At 40.5% G+C, this 20793-nt stretch overlaps 1 protein-coding gene across 1 annotated transcript in view; it reads right to left on the bottom strand.

Annotated features, from left to right (window-relative positions):
• LOC115121880 (metal transporter CNNM4-like) overlaps window positions 1-20793 on the bottom strand; it is a 59029-nt gene that overhangs the window by 17798 nt on the left and 20438 nt on the right. The window contains exons 9-10 of the mRNA XM_065002611.1: window positions 13434-13665; window positions 12718-13031 (exon numbers count right to left, since the gene is read on the bottom strand). Of these exons, the coding sequence (XP_064858683.1) occupies window positions 12718-13031; window positions 13434-13665 (546 nt within the window). The remainder of the gene's footprint in view (window positions 1-12717; window positions 13032-13433; window positions 13666-20793) is intronic.

A 20793-nucleotide genomic window follows, 5' to 3' on the forward strand; every position in this document is an offset into this window, starting at 1 on the left:
GTAAGAGAGAGGTGTAGAGTAAAGAGAGAGGTGTAGAGTAAAGAGAAGGTGTAGAGTAAGAGAGAGGTGTAGAGTAAAGAGAGAGGTGTAGAGTAAAGAGAGAGGTGTAGAGTAAAGAAGAGAGGTGTAGAGTAAAGAGAGAGGTGTAGAGTAAGAGAGAGAGGTAGAGTAAAGAGAGAGTGTAGAGTAAAAGAGAGAGGTGTAGAGTAAAAAGAGAGAGAGGTGTAGAGTAAAGAGAGAGAGAGGTGTAGAGTAAAAGAGAGAGGTGTAGAGTAAAGAGAGAGGTGTAGAGTAGAAAGAGAGAGGTGTAGAGTAAAGAGAGAGGTGTAGAGTAAAGAGTAAAGAGAAAGAGAGAGGTGTAGAGTAAAAGAGAGAGGTGTAGAGTAAAGAGAGAGGTGTAGAGTAAAGAGAGAGGTGTAGAGTAAAGAGAGAGGTGTAGAGTAAAGAGAGAGGTGTAGAGTAAAGAGAGGTGTAGAGTAAAGAGAGAGAGGTGTAGAGTAAAGAGAGAGGTGTAGAGTAAAGAGAGAGGTGTAGAGTAAAGAGAGAGGTGTAGAGTAAAGAGAGAGAGGTGTAGAGTAAAGAGAGAGGTGTAGAGTAAAGAGAGAGGTGTAGAGTAAAAGAGAGGTGTAGAGTAAAAGAGAGAGGTGTAAGTAAAGAGAGAGGTGTAGAGTAAAGAGAGAGGTAGAGAGTAGAGTAAGAGAGAGGTGTAGAGTAAAGAGAGAGGTGTAGAGTAAAAGAGAGGTGTAGAGTAAAGAGAGAGGTGTAGAGTAAAGAGAGAGGTGTAGAGTAAGAGAGAGGTGTAGAGTAAAGAGAGAGTGTAGAGTAAAGAGAGAGGTGTAGAGTAAAGAGAGGTGTAGAGTAAAAGAGAGAGGTGTAGAGTAAAGAGAGAGGTGTAGAGTAAAGAGAGAGGTGTAGAGTAAAGAGAGAGAGGTGTAGAGTAAAGAGAGAGGTGTAGAGTAAAGAGAGAGAGGTGTAGAGTAAAGAGAGAGGTGTAGAGTAAAGAGAGAGGTGTAGAGTAAAGAGAGAGAGGTGTAGAGTAAAGAGAGAGGTGTAGAGTAAAGAGAGAGGTGTAGAGTAAAGAGAGAGAGGTGTAGAGTAAAAGAGAGAGGTGTAGAGTAAAGAGAGGTGTAGAGTAAGAGAGAGGTGTAGAGTAAAGAAGAGAGTGAGTAAAGAGGTGTAGAGTAAAGAGAGAGGTGTAGAGTAAAGAGAGAGAGGTGTAGAGTAAAGAGAGAGAGGTGTAGAGTAAAGAGAGGTGTAGAGTAAAGAGAGAGAGGTGTAGAGTAAAGAGAGAGGTGTAGAGTAAAGAGAGAGGTGTAGAGTAAAGAGAGAGGTGTAGAGTAAGAGAGTAAAGAGGTGTAGAGTAAAAGAGAGAGGTGTAGAGTAAAGAGAGAGGTGTAGAGTAAAGAGAGAGGTGTAGAGTAAAGAGAGAGGTGTAGAGTAAAGAGAGAGGTGTAGAGTAAAGAGAGAGGTGTAGAGTAAAGAGAGAGGTAGAGTAGAGAGAAAGAGAGAGAGGTGTAGAGTAAAGAGAGGTGTAGAGTAAAGAGAGAGGTGTAGAGTAAAGAGAGAGGTGTAGAGTAAAGAGAGAGGTGTAGAGTAAAGAGAGGTGTAGAGTAAAGAGAGAGGTGTAGAGTAAAGAAGAGAGAGGTGTAGAGTAAAGAGAGAGGTGTAGAGTAAAGAGAGAGGTGTAGAGTAAAGAGAGAGGTGTAGAGTAAAGAGAGAGGTGTAGAGTAAAGAGAGAGGTGTAGAGTAAGAGAGAGGTGTAGAGTAAAAGAGAGAGGTGTAGAGTAAAAGAGAGAGGTGTAGAGTAAAGAGAGAGAGGTGTAGAGTAAAGAGAGAGGTGTAGAGTAAAGAGAGAGGTGTAGAGTAAAGAGAGGTGTAGAGTAAAGAGAGAGAGGTGTAGAGTAAAGAGAGAGTGTGTAGAGAGTAAAGAGAGAGGTGTAGAGTAAAGAGAGAGGTGTAGAGTAAAGAGAGAGGTGTAGAGTAAAGAGAGAGAGGTGTAGAGTAAAGAGAGAGGTGTAGAGTAAAGAGAGAGGTGTAGAGTAAAAGAGAGGTGTAGAGTAAAGAGAGAGGTGTAGAGTAAAGAGAGAGAGGTGTAGAGTAAAGAGAGAGAGAGGTGTAGAGTAAAGAGAGAGAGAGAGGTGTAGAGTAAAGAGAGAGAGGTGTAGAGTAAAGAGAGAGAGGTGTAGAGTAAAGAGAGAGGTGTAGAGTAAAGAGAGAGGTGTAGAGTAAGAGAGAGGTGTAGAAGTAAAGAGAGAGAGGTGTAGAGTAAAGAGAGAGGTGTAGAGTAAAGAGAGAGGTGTAGAGTAAAGAGAGAGGTGTAGAGTAGAGAGAGAGGTGTAGAGTAAAGAGGTGTAGAGTAAAGAGTAAAGAGAGGTGTAGAGTAGAGAGAGAGGTGTAGAGTAAAGAGAGAGAGGTGTAGAGTAAAGAGAGAGTGTAGAGTAAAGAGAGAGGTGTAGAGTAAAGAGAGAGGTGTAGAGTAAAGAGAGGTGTAGAGTAAAGAGAGAGGTGTAGAGTAAAGAGAGAGGTGTAGAGTAAAGAGAGAGGTGTAGAGTAAAGAGAGAGAGGTGTAGAGTAAAGAGAGAGGTGTAGAGTAAAGAGAGAAAGGTGTAGAGTAAAGAGAGAGGTGTAGAGTAAAGAGAGAGGTGTAGAGTAAAGAGAGAGGTGTAGAGTAAAGAGAGAGGTGTAGAGTAAAGAGAGAGGTGTAGAGTAAGGAGAGAGGTGTAGAGTAAGAGAGAGGTGTAGAGAAAAAGAGAGAGGTGTAGAGTAAAGAGAGAGGTGTAGAGTAAAGAGAAAGAGGTGTAGAGTAAAGAGAGAGATGTAGAGTAAAGAGAGAAAGGTGTAGAGTAAAGAGAGAAAGGTGTAGAGTAAAGAGAGAGGTGTAGAGTAAAGAGAGGTGTAGAGTAAAGAGAGAGGTGTAGAGTAAAAGAGAGGTGTAGAGTAAAGAGAGAGTGTGTAGAGTAAAGAGAGAGGTGTAGAGTAAAGAGAGAGTGTAGAGTAGAGGAGAGGTGTAGAGTAAAGAGAGAGGTGTAGAGTAAAGAGAGAGGTGTAGAGTAAAGAGAGAGGTGTAGAGTAGAGGACAGAGAGAGAGGTGTAGAGTAAAGAGAGAGGTGTAGAGTAAAGAGAGAGGTGTAGAGTAAAGAGAGAGGTGTAGAGTAAAGAGAGAGGTGTAGAGTAAAGAGAGAGGTGTAGAGTAAAGAGAGAGGTGTAGAGTAAAGAGAGAGAGGTGAAAGAGTAAAGAGAGAGGTGTAGAGTAAAAAGAGAGAGGTGTAGAGTAAAAAGAGAGGTGTAGAGTAAAGAGAGAGGTGTAGAGTAAGAGAGAGGTGTAGAGTAAAGAGAGAGGTGTAGAGTAAAGAGAGAGGTGTAGAGTAAAGAGAGAGGTGTAGAGTAGAGGAGAGGTGTAGAGTAAAGAGAGAGGTGTAGAGTAAAGAGAGAGGTGTAGAGTAAAGAGAGAGGTGTAGAGTAAAGAGAGAGGTGTAGAGTAAAGAGAGAGGTGTAGAGTAAAGAGAGAGGTGTAGAGTAAAGAGAGAGGTGTAGAGTAAAAGAGAGAGGTGTAGAGTAAAGAGAGAGGTGTAGAGTAAAAGAGAGGTGTAGAGTAAAGAGAGAGGTGTAGAGTAAAGAGAGGTGTAGAGTAAAGAGAGAGTGTAGAGTAAAGAGAGAGGTGTAGAGTAAAAAGAGAGGTGTAGAGTAAAGAGAGAGGTGTAGAGTAGAGAGAGGTGTAGAGTAAGAGAGAGGTGTAGAGTAAAGAGAGAGGTGTGTAGAGTAAAGAGAGAGGTGTAGAGTAAAGAGAGAGGTGTTGAGTAGAGAGAGGTGTAGAGTAGAGAGAGAGGTGTAGAGTAAAGAGAGAGGTGTAGAGTAAAGAGAGAGGTGTAGAGTAGAAGAGAGAGGTGTAGAGTAAAGAGAGAGGTGTAGAGTAAAGAGAGAGGTGTAGAGTAAAAGAGAGAGAGGTGTAGAGTAAAAGAGAGAGGTGTAGAGTAAAGAGGAGAGAGGTGTAGAGTAAGTAGAGAGAGAGGTGTAGAGTAAAGAGAGAGGTGTAGAGTAAAGAGAGAGGTGTAGAGTAAAGAGAGAGGTGTAGAGTAAAGAGAGAGGTGTAGAGTAAAGAGAGAGGTGTAGAGTAAAGAGAGGTGTAGAGTAAAGAGAGAGAGTAAAGAGAGAGGTGTAGAGTAAAGAGAGAAAGGTGTAGAGTAAAGAGAGAAAGGTGTAGAGTAAGAGAGAGGTGTAGAGTAAAGAGAGTGTAGAGTAAAGAGAGTGTGTAGAGTAAGAGAGAGGTGTAGAGTAAAGAGAGTGTGTAGAGTAAGAGAGAGGTGTAGTAAAGAGAGAGGTGTAGAGTAAAGAGAGGTAGAGTAGAGAGAGAGGGTGTAGAGTAAAGAGAGAGGTGTAGAGTAAAAGAGAGAGAGGTGTAGAGTAAGAGAGAGGTGTAGAGTAAAGAGAGAGGTGTAGAGTAAAGAGAGAGGTGTGTAGAGTAAAGAGAGAGGTGTAGAGTAAAGAGAGAGGTGTAGAGTAAAAGAGAGAGGTGTAGAGTAAAGAGAGAGGTGTAGAGTAAAGAGAGAGAGGTGTAGAGTAAAGAGAGAAAGGTGTAGAGTAAAGAGAGAAAGGTCTAGAGTAGAGAGAGGTGTAGAGTAAAGAGAGAGGTGTAGAGTAAAGAGAGAGGTGTAGAGTAAAGAGAGAGGTGTAGAGTAAAGAGAGAGGTGTAGAGTAAAGAGAGAGAGAGGTGTAGAGTAAAAGAGAGAGGTGTAGAGTAAAAGAGAGAGGTGTAGAGTAAAAGAGAGAGGTGTAGAGTAAAGAGAGGTGTAGAGTAAAGAGAGAGGTGTAGAGTAAAGAGAGAGAGGTGTAGAGTAAAGAGAGAGAGGTGTAGAGTAAAGAGAGAGGTGTAGAGTAAAGAGAGAGGTGTAGAGTAAAGAGAGAAAGGTGTAGAGTAAAGAGAGAAAGGTCTAGAGTAGAGAGAGGTGTAGAGTAAAGAGAGAGGTGTAGAGTAAAGAGAGAGGTGTGTAGAGTAAAGAGAGAGGTGTAGAGTAAAGAGAGGTGTGAAGTAAGAGAGAGGTGTAGAGTAAGAGAGAGGTGTAGAGTAAAGAGAGAGGTGTAGAGTAGAGAGAGAGGTGTAGAGTAAAGAGAGAGAGGTGTAGAGAGTAAAGAGAGAAAGGTGTAGAGTAAAGAGAGAGGTGTAGAGTAAAAGAGAGAGGTGTAGAGTAAAGAGAGAGGTGTAGAGTAAGAGAGAGGTGTAGAGTAAAGAGAGAGGTGTAGAGTAAAGAGAGAGGTGTAGAGTAAAGAGAGAGAGGTGTAGAGTAAGAGAGAGGTGTAGAGTAAAGAGAGAGGTGTAGAGAGTAAAGAGAGAGGTGTAGAGTAAAGAAAGAGAGAGGTGTAGAGTAAAGAGAGAGGTGTAGAGTAAAGAGGTGTAGAGAGAGGTGTAGAGTAAAAGAGAGAGGTGTAGAGTAAAGAGAGAGGTGTAGAGTAAAGAGAGAGTGTAGAGTAAAAAGAGAGAGAGAGGTGTAGAGTAAAGAGAGAGGTGTAGAGTAAAGAGAGAGGTGTAGAAGTAAAGAGAGAGAGGTGTAGAGTAAAGAGAGAGGTGTAGAGTAAAGAGAGAGGTGTAGAGTAAAGAGAGAGGTGTAGAGTAAAAGAGAGGTGTAGAGTAAAGAGTGAGAGTAAAGAGAGAGGTGTAGAGTAAAGAGAGAGAGGTGTAGAGTAAAGAGAGAGGTGTAGAGTAAAAGAGAGAGGTGAGAGAGTAGAGAGAGAGGTGTAGAGTAAAGAGAGAGGTGTAGAGTAGAGGACAGAGAGAGGTGTAGAGTAGTGGACAGAGAGAGAGGTGTAGAGTAAAGAGAGAGGTGTAGAGTAAAGAGAGAGGTGTAGAGTAAAGAGAGAGAGGTGTAGAGTAAAGAGAGAGAGGTGTAGAGTAAAGAGAGAGGTGTAGAGTAAAGAGAGGTGTAGAGTAAAGAGAGGTGTAAAGTAAAGAGAGGTGTAGAGTAAAGAGAGAGAGGTGTAGAGTAAAGAGAGAGAGGTGTAGAGTAAAGAGAGAGGTGTAGAGTAAAGAGAGAGAAAGTAGAGTAAAAGAGAGAGGTGTAGAGTAAAGAGAGAGGTGTAGAGTAAAGAGAGAGGTGTAGAGTAAAGAGAGAGGTGTAGAGTAAAAGAGAGAGGTGTAGAGTAGAGTAAAGAGAGAGGTGTAGAGTAAAGAGAGGTGTAGAGTAAAGAGAGAAAGGTGTAGAGTAAAGAGAGAGGTGTAGAGTAAAGAGAGAGGTGTAGAGTAAAGAGAGAGGTGTAGAGTAAAGAGAGAGAGGTGTAGAGTAAAGAGAGAGGTGTAGAGTAAAGAGAGGTGTAGAGTAGAGAGAGAGGTGTAGAGTAAAGAGAGAGAGGTGTAGAGTAAAGAGAGAGAGGTGTAGAGTAAAGAGAGAGGTGTAGAGTAAAGAGAGAGGTGTAGAGTAAAGAGAGAGGTGTAGAGTAAAGAGAGAAAGGTGTAGAGTAAAGAGAGAAAGGTGTAGAGTAAAGAGAGAGTGTAGAGTAAAGAGAGAGGTGTAGAGTAAAGAGAGAGGTGTGTAGAGTAAAGAGAGAGGTGTAGAGTAAAGAGAGAGGTGTTGAGTAGAGAGAGGTGTAGAGTAGAGAGAGAGGTGTAGAGTAAAGAGAGAGGTGTAGAGTAAAGAGAGAGAGGTGTAGAGTAAAGAGAGAGGTGTAGAGTAAAGAGAGAGAGGTGTAGAGTAAAGAGAGAGGTGTAGAGTAAAGAGAGAGGTGTAGAGTAAAAGAGAGAGGTGTAGAGTAAAGAGAGAGGTGTAGAGTAAAGAGAGAGGTGTAGAGTAAAGAGAGAGGTGTAGAGTAAAGAGGTGTAGAGTAAAGAGAGAGGTGTAGAGTAAAGAGAGAGGTGTAGAGTAAAGAGAGAGGTGTAGAGTAAGAGAGAGGTGTAGAGTAAAGAGAGGTGTAGAGTAAAAGAGAGAGGTGTAGAGTAAAGAGAGAGGTGTAGTAGAGTAAAGAGAGAGGTGTAGAGTAAGAGAGAGGTGTAGAGTAAAGAGAGAGGTGTAGAGTAAGAGAGAGGTGTAGAGTAAAGAGAGAGGTGTAGAGTAAGAGAGAGAGGTGTAGAGTAAAGAGAGAGAGGTGTAGAGTAAAGAGAGAGTGTGTAGAGTAAAGAGAGAGGTGTAGAGTAAAGAGAGAGGTGTAGAGTAAAGAGAGAGGTGTAGAGTAAAGAGAGAAGGTGTAGAGTAGTAAAGAGAGAGGTGTAGAGTAAAAGAGAGAGGTGTAGAGTAAAGTAAAGAGAGGTGTAGAGTAAAGAGAGAGGTGTAGAGTAAAAGAGAGGTGTAGAGTAAAGAGAGAGGTGTAGAGTAAAGAGAGAGGTGTAGAGTAAAGAGAGGTGTAGAGTAGAGAGAGGTGTAGAGTAAAGAGAGAGAGGTGTAGAGTAAAAGAGAGAGGTGTAGAGTAAAGAGAGGTGTAGAGTAAAGAGAGAGGTGTAGAGTAAAGAGAAGAGGTGTAGAGTAAAGAGAGAGAAGTGTAGAGTAAAGAGAGGTGTAGAGTAAAGAGAGAGGTGTAGAGTAAAGAGAGAGGTGTAGAGTAGAGGACAGAGAGAGGTGTAGAGTAGAGGACAGAGAGAGAGGTGTAGAGTAAAGAGAGAGGTGTAGAGTAAAGAGAGAGGTGTAGAGTAAAGAGAGAGAGGTGTAGAGTAAAGAGAGAGAGGTGTAGAGTAAAGAGAGAGAGGTGTAGAGTAAAGAGAGAGGTGTAGAGTAAAGAGAGAGAGGTGTAGAGTAAAGAGAGAGAGGTGTAGAGTAAAGAGAGAGAGGTGTAGAGTAAAGAGAGAGAGGTGTAGAGTAAAGAGAGAGGTGTAGAGTAAAGAGAGAGGTGTAGAGTAAAGAGAGAGGTGTAGAGTAAAGAGAGAGGTGTAGAGTAAAGAGAGAGGTGTAGAGTAAAGAGAGAGGTGTAGAGTAAAGAGAGAGGTGTAGAGTAAAGAGAGAGGTGTAGAGTAAAGAGAGAGGTGTAGAGTAAGAGAGAGAGAGTAAGGTGAGAGAGAGGTGTAGAGTAAAGAGAGGTGTAGAGTAAGAGAGAGGTGTAGAGTAAAAGAGAGAGGTGTAGAGTAAAGAGAGAGAGTGTGTAGAGTAAAGAGAGAGGTGTAGAGTAAAGAGAGAGGTGTAGAGTAAAGAGAGAGGTGTAGAGTAAAGAGAGAGGTAGAGTAAAGAGAGAGGTGTAGAGTAAAGAGAGAGGTGTAGAGTAAAGAGAGAGGTGTAGAGTAAAAGAGAGAGGTGTAGAGTAAAGAGAGAGGTGTAAGTAAAGAGAGAGGTGTAGAGTAAAGAGAGAGGTGTAGAGTAAAGAGAGAGGTGTAGAGTAAAGTAGAGTAAAGAGAGAGGTAGAGAAGAAAGAGGTGAGAGTAAAGAGAGTGTAGAGTAAAGAGAGGTGTAGAGTAAAAGAGAGAGGTGTAGAGTAAAGAGAGAGAGGTGTAGAGTAAAGAGATGTAGAGTAGAGTAAAGAGAGAGTGTAGAGTAGTAAAGAGAGAGAGGTGTAGAGTAAAGAGAGAGGTGTAGAGTAAAAGAGAGGTGTAGAGTAAAGAGAGAGGGTGTAGAGTAAAGAGAGAGGTGTAGAGTAAAGAGAGAAGGTGTAGTAGTAGAGAGAGGTGTAGAGTAAAGAGAGAGGTGTAGAGTAAAAGAGAGGTGTAGAGTAAAGAGAGGTGTAGAGTAAGAGAGAGGTGTTGAGGTGTAGAGAGGTGTAAAGAGAGAGGTGTAGAGTAAAGAGAGAGGTGTAGAGTAGAGAGAGAGGTGTAGAGTAAAGAGAGAGGTGTAGAGAGTAAAGAGAGAAAGGTGTAGAGTAGATGTAGAGTAAAGAGAGGTGTAGAGTAAAGAGAGAGGTGTAGAGTAAAGAAGAGTAGAGTAAAGGAGAGGTGTAGAGTAAAAGAGAGGTGTAGAGTAAAGAGAGAGGTGTAGATTAGAGAGAGGTGTAGAGTAAGAGAGAGGTGTAGAGTAAAGAGAGAGAGGTGTAGAGTAAAGAGAGAGGTGTAGAGTAGAGAGAGAGGTGTAGAGTAAAGAGAGGTGTAGAGTAGAGGAGAGAGGTGTAGAGTAAAGAGAGAGGTGTAGAGTAAAGAGAGAGGTGTAGAGTAGAGAGAGAGGTGTAGAGTAAAGAGAGAGAGGTGTAGAGTAAAGAGAGAGGTGTAGAGTAGAGGATAGAGAGGTGTAGAGTAAAGGAGAGAGAGGTGTAGAGGAGAGAGAGAGAGGTGTAGAGTAAAGAGAGAGATGTAGAGAGTAAAGAGAGGTGTAGAGTAAAGAGAGAGGTGTAGAGTAAAGAGAGAGAGGTGTAGAGTAAAGAGAGGTGTAGAGTAAAGAGAGAGAGAGGTGTAGAGTAAAGAGAGAGGTGTAGAGTAGAGAGAGAGGTGTAGAGTAGAGAGAGGTGTAGAGAGTAAAGAGAGAAAGGTGTAGAGGAGAGTAAAGAGAGAAAGGTGTAGAGTAAAGAGAGAGATGTAGAGGAGAGTAAAGCGAGAAAGGTGTAGAGTAAAGAGAGAGGTGTAGAGTAAAGAGAGAGAGGTGTAGAGTAAAGAGAGAGGTGTAGAGTAAAGAGAGAGAGAGAGGTGTAGAGTAAGAGAGAGAGGTGTAGAGTAAAGAGAGAGAGAGAGAGGTGTAGAGTAAAGAGAGAGAGGTGTAGAGTAGAGAGAGAGGTGTAGAGTAAAGAGAGAGGTGTAGAGTAGAGAGAGAGGTGTAGAGTAAAGAGAGAGGTGTAGAGTAGAGGAGAGAGGTGTAGAGTAAAGAGAGAGGTGTAGAGTAAAGAGAGAGGTGTAGAGTAGAGAGAGAGGTGTAGAGTAAAGAGAGAGAGGTGTAGAGTAAAGAGAGAGGTGTAGAGTAAAGAGAGAGAGGTGTAGAGTAAAGAGAGAGGTGTAGAGTAAAAGAGAGAGGTGTAGAGTAAAGAGAGAGGTGTAGAGTAAAGAGAGAGGTGTAGAGTAAAGAGAGGTGTAGAGTAGAGAGAGAGGTGTAGAGTAAAGAGAGAGAGGTGTAGAGTAAAGAGAGAGGTGTAGAGTAAAGAGAGAGGTGTAGAGTAAAGAGAGAGGTGTAGAGTAAAGAGAGAGGTGTAGAGTAAAGAGAGGTGTTGTGTAAATAGAGAGGTGTAGAGTAAAGAGAGAGGTGTAGAGTAAAGAGAGAGGTGTAGAGTAAAGAGAGAAAGGTGTAGAGTAAAGAGAGAAAGGTGTAGAGTAGAGAGAGGTGTAGAGTAAAGAGAGAGGTGTAGAGTAAAGAGAGAGGTGTGTAGAGTAAAGAGAGAGGTGTTGAGTAGAGAGAGGTGTAGAGTAGAGAGAGAGGTGTAGAGTAAAGAGAGAGGTGTAGAGTAGAGAGAGAGGTGTAGAGTAAAGAGAGAGAGGTGTAGAGTAAAGAGAGAGAGAGGTGTAGAGTAAAGAGAGAGAGGTGTAGAGTAAAGAGAGAGAGGTGTAGAGTAAAGAGAGAGGTGTAGAGTAAAGAGAGAGGTGTAGAGTAAAGAGAGAGAGGTGTAGAGTAAAGAGAGAGGTGTAGAGTAAAGAGAGAGGTGTAGAGTAAAGAGAGAGGTGTAGAGTAAAGAGAGAAAGGTGTAGAGTAAAGAGAGAAAGGTGTAGAGTAGAGAGAGGTGTAGAGTAAAGAGAGAGGTGTAGAGTAAAGAGAGAGGTGTGTAGAGTAAAGAGAGAGGTGTAGAGTAAAGAGAGAGGTGTTGAGTAGAGAGAGGTGTAGAGTAGAGAGAGAGGTGTAGAGTAAAGAGAGAGGTGTAGAGTAGAGGAGAGAGGTGTAGAGTAAAGAGAGAAAGGTGTAGAGGAGAGTAAAGAGAGAAAGGTGTAGAGTAAAGAGAGAGATGTAGAGGAGAGTAAAGCGAGAAAGGTGTAGAGTAAAGAGAGAGGTGTAGAGTAAAGAGAGAGAGGTGTAGAGTAAAGAGAGAGGTGTAGAGTAAAGAGAGAGGTGTAGAGTAAAGAGAGAGAGGTGTAGAGTAAAGAGAGAGAGGTGTAGAGTAAAGAGAGAGGTGTAGAGTAAAGCGAGAGGTGTAGAGTAAAGCGAGAGAGGTGTAGAGTAAAGAGAGAGGTGTAGAGTAAAGAGAGAGAGGTGTAGAGTACAGATAGAGGTGTAGAGTAAAGAGAGAGAGGTGTAGAGTAAAGAGACAGGTGTAGAGTAAAGAGAGAGGTGTAGAGTAAAGAGAGAGAGGTGTAGAGTAGAAGAGAGGTGTAGAGTAAAGAGAGAAAGGTGTAGAGTAGAGGAGAGGTGTAGAGTAAAGAGAGAGGTGTAGAGTAAAGAGAGAGGTGTAGAGTAGAGGAGAGGTGTAGAGTAAAGAGAGAGGTGTAGAGTAAAGAGAGAGGTGTAGAGTAAAGAGAGAGAGGTGTAGAGTAGAGAGAGAAAGGTGTAGAGTAGAGAGATAGGTGTAGAGTAGAGAGAGGTGTAGAGTAGAGGAGAGAGGTGTAGAGTAAAGAGAGAGGTGTAGAGTAGAGAGAGAGGTGTAGAGTAAAGAGAGAGGTGTATCAACACAGAGTAGACTAAAGAGAGAGGTGTAGAGTAAAGAGAGTGGTGTAGAGTAAAGAGAGAGGTGTAGAGTAGAGAGAGGGGTGTAGAGTAAAGAGAGAGGTGTAGAGTAGAGGTGTAGAGTAGAGGAGAGAGAGGTGTAGAGTAGAAGAGAGAGAGGTGTAGAGTAAAGAGAGAGGTGTAGAGTAAAGAGAGAGAGGTGTAGAGTAAAGAGAGAGATGTTTAGAGTAAAGAGAGAGGTGTAGAGTAAAGAGAGAGGTGTAGAGTAGAGAGAGAAAGGTGTAGAGTAAAGAGAGAAAGGTGTAGAGTAGAGAGAAAGGTGTAGAGTAGAGAGAGAGGTGTAGAGTAAAGAGAGAGAGAGGTGTAGAGTAAAAGAGAGAGAGGTGTAGAGTAAAGAGAGAGGTGTAGAGTAAAGAGAGAGGTGTAGAGTAAAAGAGAGAGGTGTAGAGTAAAGAGAGAGGTGTAGAGTAAAGAGAGAGGTGTAGAGTAGAGGAGAGAGGTGTAGAGTAAAGAGAGAAAGGTGTAGAGTAGAGAGAGATGTGTAGAGTAAAGAGAGAGAGAGGTGTAGAGTAAAGAGAGAGAGGTGTAGAGTAAAGAGAGAGGTGTAGAGTAAAGAGAGAGGTGTAGAGTAAAGAGAGATGTGTAGAGTAAAGAGAGAGAGGTGTAGAGTAAAAGAGAGGTGTAGAGTAAAGAGAGAGGTGTAGAGTAAAAGAGAGAGGGTAGAGTAAATAGAGAGAGGTGTAGAGTAAAGAGAGAGGTGTAGAGTAAAGAGAGAGGTGTAGAGTAAAGAGAGAGGTGTAGAGTAAAGAGAGAAAGGTGTAGAGTAGAGAGAGGTGTAGAGTAAAGAGAGAGGTGTAGAGTAAAGAGAGAGGTGTGTAGAGTAAAGAGAGAGGTGTAGAGTAAAGAGAGAGGTGTTGAGTAGAGAGAGGTGTAGAGTAGAGAGAGAGGTGTAGAGTAAAGAGAGAGGTGTAGAGTAGAGGAGAGAGGTGTAGAGTAAAGAGAGAAAGGTGTAGAGTAAAGAGAGAAAGGTGTAGAGTAAAGAGAGAGGTGTAGAGAGTAAAGAGAGAAAGGTGTAGAGTAAAGAGAGAAAGGTGTAGAGTTGAGAGAGAGGTGTAGAGTAAAGAGAGAGGTGTAGAGTAAAGAGAGAGGTGTAGAGTAGAGAGAGAGGTGTAGAGTAAAGAGAGAAAGGTGTAGAGGAGAGTAAAGAGAGAGGTGTAGAGTAGAGAGAGAACGGTGTAGAGTAAAGAGAGAGGTGTAGAGTAGAGAGACATTCTACATTCTACATTCTACATTCTGGACATTCTACCTGCTGGTCTTCTGGACATTCTACCTGCTGGTCTTCTGGACATTCTACCTGCTGGTCTTCTGGACATTCTACCTGCTGGTCTTCTGGACATTCTACCTGCTGGTCTTCTGGACATTCTACTAGCCATTTTCCCGGATGGCCTTCCAGACAATCTGTCAGACGGTCTTCTGGACGGTCCTCCGGTTCCTTCTCTGGTGGCTCCTCTGGTTGGTCTTCCTGACAGTCTTCCGGTCGGTCCTCTCGGATGTAGGGAATGTCATCCATCCGTAGAAACACTGAGTCACTGGAGCTCCTTTGTCCATCTGACTTACTGCCTGGAGAGGGAGACATAGTGAGAATCAGGACAGAGGCTGCATCTCAGTGAAGTGGTAACCCGTTTTCAGTCTCCAAATCCCCCCTGTCCCCTCCTTCCAACCCCTTCTGTGCAGGGAAGTGATCTATCTTCAGATAGAAGATTTCTCAAATGACCCATTAGCTGCAAACAGTGAGGTATTGAGCATGAGGGAAGCGGCTAGGAATGGTTATCATGCTGGACAGGTCTGCATCATGATCGATTCCCTCCATGGTTTAACTCAATAACAGAGAGGACAGACCACCAATTCAATGAAAGGTCTCACACACACACACACACACACACACACACACACACACACACACACACACACACACACACACACACACACACACCACACACCACACCACACCACACCACTTACGGACTATGCGACTCCTTTCATTGAGCTGTGAGGTGAGCGGTCCAGTGTTGTCCTCTGTGTGCGTGTGTCGTTCCAGGACAGGTTGCAGGTGAGTGTATGTGTGTGTCAGGGGCAGGGCGATGCTGTGGGAGCGGGTCTCAGGGAGGGTGGGTCTCCCCTCAGGATCTGGGGTCTGGGGTACACTGTCCATAAGACTGGCTGTTAGTGCATTCTGGTAGTGGTTCCTCGAGATCTAGGAGACAGGAACACAGTCCACAAATACATTATCAACACATCATCAACACACCACAAATATAGTATCAACACATCATCAACACACTCCACAAATACAGTATCAACACATCATCATCACACTCCACAAATACAGTATCAACACATCATCAACACACCACAAATACAGTATCAACACATCATCAACACACTCCACAAATACAGTATCAACACATCATCATCACACTCCACAAATACAGTATCAACACATCAGCATCACACTCCACAAATACAGTATCAACACATCATCAACACACTCCACAAATACAGTATCAACACATCATCATCACACTCCACAAATACAGTATCAACACATCATCATCACAAATACAGTATCAACACATCATCATCACAAATACAGTATCAACACATCATCATCAACACACTCCACAAATACAGTATCAACACATCATCATCACAAATACAGTATCAACACATCATCATCACACTCCACAAATACAGTATCAACACATCATCATCAACACACTCCACAAATACAGTATCAACACATCATCATCACAAATACAGTATCAACACATCATCATCACAAATACAGTATCAACACATCATCATCACAAATACAGTATCAACACATCATCATCACACTCCACAAATACAGTATCAACACATCATCATCACACTCCACAAATACAGTATCAACACATCATCATCATCACACTCCACAAATACAGTATCAATCACATCATCAGTATCACACATCCACAAATACAGTATCAACACATCATCATCACACATCACACTCACAAATACAGTATCAACACATCATCATCACACTCCACAAATACAGTATCAACACATCATCATCACAAATCAGTACACACTCCACAAATACAGTATCAACACATCATCATCATCACACTCCACAAATACAGTATCAACACATCATCATCACACTCCACAAATACAGTATCAACACATCATCATCATCACACTCCACAAATACAGTATCAACACATCATCATCAACACACTCCACAAATACAGTATCAACACATCATCATCACACTCCACAAATACAGTATCAACACATCATCATCACACTCCACAAATACAGTATCAACACATCATCATCACACTCCACAAATACAGTATCAACACATCATCATCACAAATACAGTATCAACACATCATCATCACAAATACAGTATCAACACATCATCATCAACACACTCCACAAATACAGTATCAACACATCATCATCACACTCCACAAATACAGTATCAACACATCATCATCACACTCCACAAATACAGTATCAACACATCATCATCACAAATACAGTATCAACACATCATCATCACAAATACAGTATCAACACATCATCATCACACTCCACAAATACAGTATCAACACATCATCATCAACACACTCCACAAATACAGTATCAACACATCATCATCACACTCCACAAATACAGTATCAACACATCATCATCAACACACTCCACAAATACAGTATCAACACATCATCATCACACTCCACAAATACAGTATCAACACATCATCATCACACTCCACAAATACAGTATCAACACATCATCATCATCACACTCCACAAATACAGTATCAACACATCATCATCACACTCCACAAATACAGTATCAACACATCATCATCACACTCCACAAATACAGTATCAATCACATCATCATCAATCACACTCCACAAATACAGTATCAACACATCATCATCACACTCCACAAATACAGTATCAACACATCATCATCACATCTCACAAATACAGTATCAACACATCATCATCAACACACTCCACAAATACAGTATCAACACATCATCATCACAAATACAGTATCAACACATCATCATCATCACACTCCACAAATACAGTATCAACACATCATCATCACACTCCACAAATACAGTATCAACACATCATCATCACACTCCACAAATACAGTATCAACACATCATCATCACACTCCACAAATACAGTATCAACACATCATCATCACACTCCACAAATACAGTATCAACACATCATCATCAACACACTCCACAAATACAGTATCAACACATCATCATCACACTCCACAAATACAGTATCAACACATCATCATCACAAATACAGTATCAACACATCATCATCACAAATACAGTATCAACACATCATCATCAACACACTCCACAAATACAGTATCAACACATCATCATCACACTCCACAAATACAGTATCAACACATCATCATCACAAATACAGTATCAACACATCATCATCACAAATACAGTATCACACACATCATCATCATCACATCTCCACAAATACAGTATCAACACATCATCATCAACATCACATCACAAATACAGTATCAACACATCATCATCACACTCCACAAATACAGTATCAACACATCATCATCACACTCCACAAATACAGTATCAACACATCATCATCACACTCCACAAATACAGTATCAACACATCATCATCACACTCCACAAATACAGTCAACACATCATCAACACATCATCATCATCATCATCACACAAATACAGTATCAACACATCATCATCACACTCCACAAATACAGTATCAACACATCATCAACACACTCCACAAATACAGTATCAACACATCATCATCACACTCCACAAATACAGTATCAACACATCATCATCACACTCCACAAATACAGTATCAACACATCATCATCACACTCCACAAATACAGTATCAACACATCATCATCACAAATACAGTATCAACACATCATCATCACAAATACAGTATCAACACATCATCATCACAAATACAGTATCAACACATCATCATCACAAATACAGTATCAACACATCATCATCACAAATACAGTATCAACACATCATCATCACAAATACAGTATCAACACATCATCATCACAAATACAGTATCAACACATCATCATCACAAATACAGTATCAACACATCATCATCACAAATACAGTATCAACACATCATCATCACACTCCACAAATACAGTATCAACACATCATCATCAACACACTCCACAAATACAGTATCAACACATCATCATCATCACACTCCACAAATACAGTATCAACACATCATCATCACACTCCACAAATACAGTATCAACACATCATCATCAACACACTCCACAAATACAGTATCAACACATCATCATCACAAATACAGTATCAACACATCATCATCATCACACTCCACAAATACAGTATCAACACATCATCATCACACTCCACAAATACAGTATCAACACATCATCATCACACTCCACAAATACAGTATCAACACATCATCATCACACTCCACAAATACAGTATCAACACATCATCATCACACTCCACAAATACAGTATCAACACATCATCATCATCACACTCCACAAATACAGTATCAACACATCATCATCACAAATACAGTATCAACACATCATCATCACAAATACAGTATCACACATCATCATCAGTACACACATCACACTCACAAATACAGTATCAACACATCATCATCACACTCCACAAATACAGTATCAACACATCATCATCACAAATACAGTATCAACACATCATCATCACAAATACAGTATCAACACATCATCATCACACTCCACAAATACAGTATCAACACATCATCATCAACACACTCACAAATACAGTATCAACACATCATCATCACACTCCACAAATACAGTATCACACATCATCATCACACTCCACAAATACAGTATCAACACATCATCATCACACTCCACAAATACAGTATCAACACATCATCATCACACTCCACAAATACAGTATCAACACATCATCATCACACTCCACAAATACAGTATCAACACATCATCATCAACACACTCCACAAATACAGTATCATCACACAAATCATCAACACACTCACCACAAATACAGTATCAACACATCATCATCACACTACACAAATACAGTATCAACACATCATCATCACATCCACAAATACAGTATCAACACATCATCATCATCACAAATACAGTATCAACACATCATCATCACAAATACAGTATCACACATCATCATCATCACAAATACAGTATCAACACATCATCATCACAAATACAGTATCAACACATCATCATCACAAATACAGTATCAACACATCATCATCACAAATACAGTATCAACACATCATCATCACAAATACAGTATCAACACATCATCATCACACTCCACAAATACAGTATCAACACATCATCATCACAAATACAGTATCAACACATCATCATCATCACAAATACAGTATCAACACATCATCATCACACTCACAAATACAGTATCAACACATCATCAACACACTCCACAAATACAGTATCAACACATCATCATCACACTCCACAAATACAGTATCAACACATCATCAAATACAGTATCAACACACATCCACAAATACAGTATCAACACATCATCATCATCACACTCCACAAATACAGTATCAACACATCATCATCACACTCCACAAATACAGTATCAACACATCATCATCATCACACTCCACAAATACAGTATCAACACATCATCATCACACTCCACAAATACAGTATCAACACATCATCATCACACTCCACAAATACAGTATCAACACATCATCATCACACTCCACAAATACAGTATCAACACATCATCATCATCACACTCCACAAATACAGTATCAACACATCATCATCACACTCCACAAATACAGTATCAACATCATCATCAAATACAGTATCAACACATCATCATCACAAATACAGTATCAACACATCATCATCACAAATACAGTATCAACACATCATCATCACACTCACAAATACAGTATCAACACATCATCATCACACTCCACAAATACAGTATCACACACATCATCAACACATCATCAAATACAGTATCAACACATCATCATCACACTCCACAAATACAGTATCAACACATCATCATCACACTCCACAAATACAGTATCAACACATCATCATCAACACACTCCACAAATACAGTATCCACACATCATCATCACACTCCACAAATACAGTATCAACACATCATCATCACAAATACAGTATCAACACATCATCATCACAAATACAGTATCAACATCATCATCACACACTCCACAAATACAGTATCAACACACATCATCATCACACTCCACAAATACAGTATCAACACATCATCATCATCATCCACAAATACAGTAACATCATCATCACAAATACAGTATCAACACATCATCATCACACTCCACAAATACAGTATCAACACATCATCATCACACTCCACAAATACAGTATCAACACATCATCAACACACATCTCCACAAATACAGTATCAACACATCATCATCACACTCCACAAATACAGTATCAACACATCAGCATCACACTCCACAAATACAGTATCAACACATCATCATCACACTCCACAAATACAGTATCAACACATCATCAACACACTCCACAAATACAGTATCAACACATCATCATCACACTCCACAAATACAGTATCAACACATCATCATCATCCACAAATACAGTATCAACACATCATCATCACACAGTATCACAAATACAGTATCAACACATCATCATCACACTCCACAAATACAGTATCAACACATCATCATCACAAATACAGTATCAACACATCATCATCACAAATACAGTATCAACACATCATCATCACAAATACAGTATCAACACATCATCATCACAAATACAGTATCAACACATCATCATCACAAATACAGTATCAACACATCATCATCACAAATACAGTATCAACACATCATCATCACAAATACAGTATCAACACATCATCATCACAAATACAGTATCAACACATCATCATCACACTCCACAAATACAGTATCAACACATCATCAATCACACTCCACAAATACAGTATCAACACATCATCATCACACTCCACAAATACAGTATCAACACATCATCATCAACACACTCCACAAATACAGTATCAACACATCATCATCATCACACTCCACAAATACAGTATCAACACATCATCATCACACTCCACAAATACAGTATCAACACATCATCATCACACTCCACAAATACAGTATCAACACATCATCATCACACTCCACAAATACAGTATCAACACATCATCATCACACTCCACAAATACAGTATCAACACATCATCATCAACACACTCCACAAATACAGTATCAACACATCATCATCATCACACTCCACAAATACAGTATCAACACATCATCATCACACTCCACAAATACAGTATCAATCACATCATCATCATCACACTCCACAAATACAGTATCAACATCATCATCATCACAAATACAGTATCAACACATCATCATCATCATCACACTCACAAATACAGTATCAACACATCATCATCACACTCCACAAATACAGTATCAACACATCATCATCACACTCCACAAATACAGTATCAACACATCATCATCACACTCCACAAATACAGTATCAACAAATACAGTATCAACATCATCATCACACTCCACAAATACAGTATCAACACAAATACATCATCATCATCACACTCCACAAATACAGTATCAACACATCATCATCACACTCACAAATACAGTATCAACATCATCATCATCACAAATACAGTATCAACACATCATCATCACAAATACAGTATCAACACATCATCATCAACACACTCCACAAATACAGTATCCACACATCATCATCACACTCCACAAATACAGTATCAACACATCATCATCACAAATACAGTATCAACACATCATCATCACAAATACAGTATCAACACATCATCATCACACTCCACAAATACAGTATCAACACATCATCATCAACACACTCCACAAATACAGTATCAACACATCATCATCACACTCCACAAATACAGTATCAACACATCATCATCACACTCCACAAATACAGTATCAACACATCATCATCACACTCCACAAATACAGTATCAACACATCATCATCACACTCCACAAATACAGTATCAACACATCATCATCACACTCCACAAATACAGTATCAACACATCATCATCAACACACTCCACAAATACAGTATCAACACATC

The sequence above is a fragment of the Oncorhynchus nerka genome, linkage group LG16 (genome assembly GCF_034236695.1).
Source record: "Oncorhynchus nerka isolate Pitt River linkage group LG16, Oner_Uvic_2.0, whole genome shotgun sequence".
NCBI classification, from domain to species: domain Eukaryota; kingdom Metazoa; phylum Chordata; class Actinopteri; order Salmoniformes; family Salmonidae; genus Oncorhynchus; species Oncorhynchus nerka.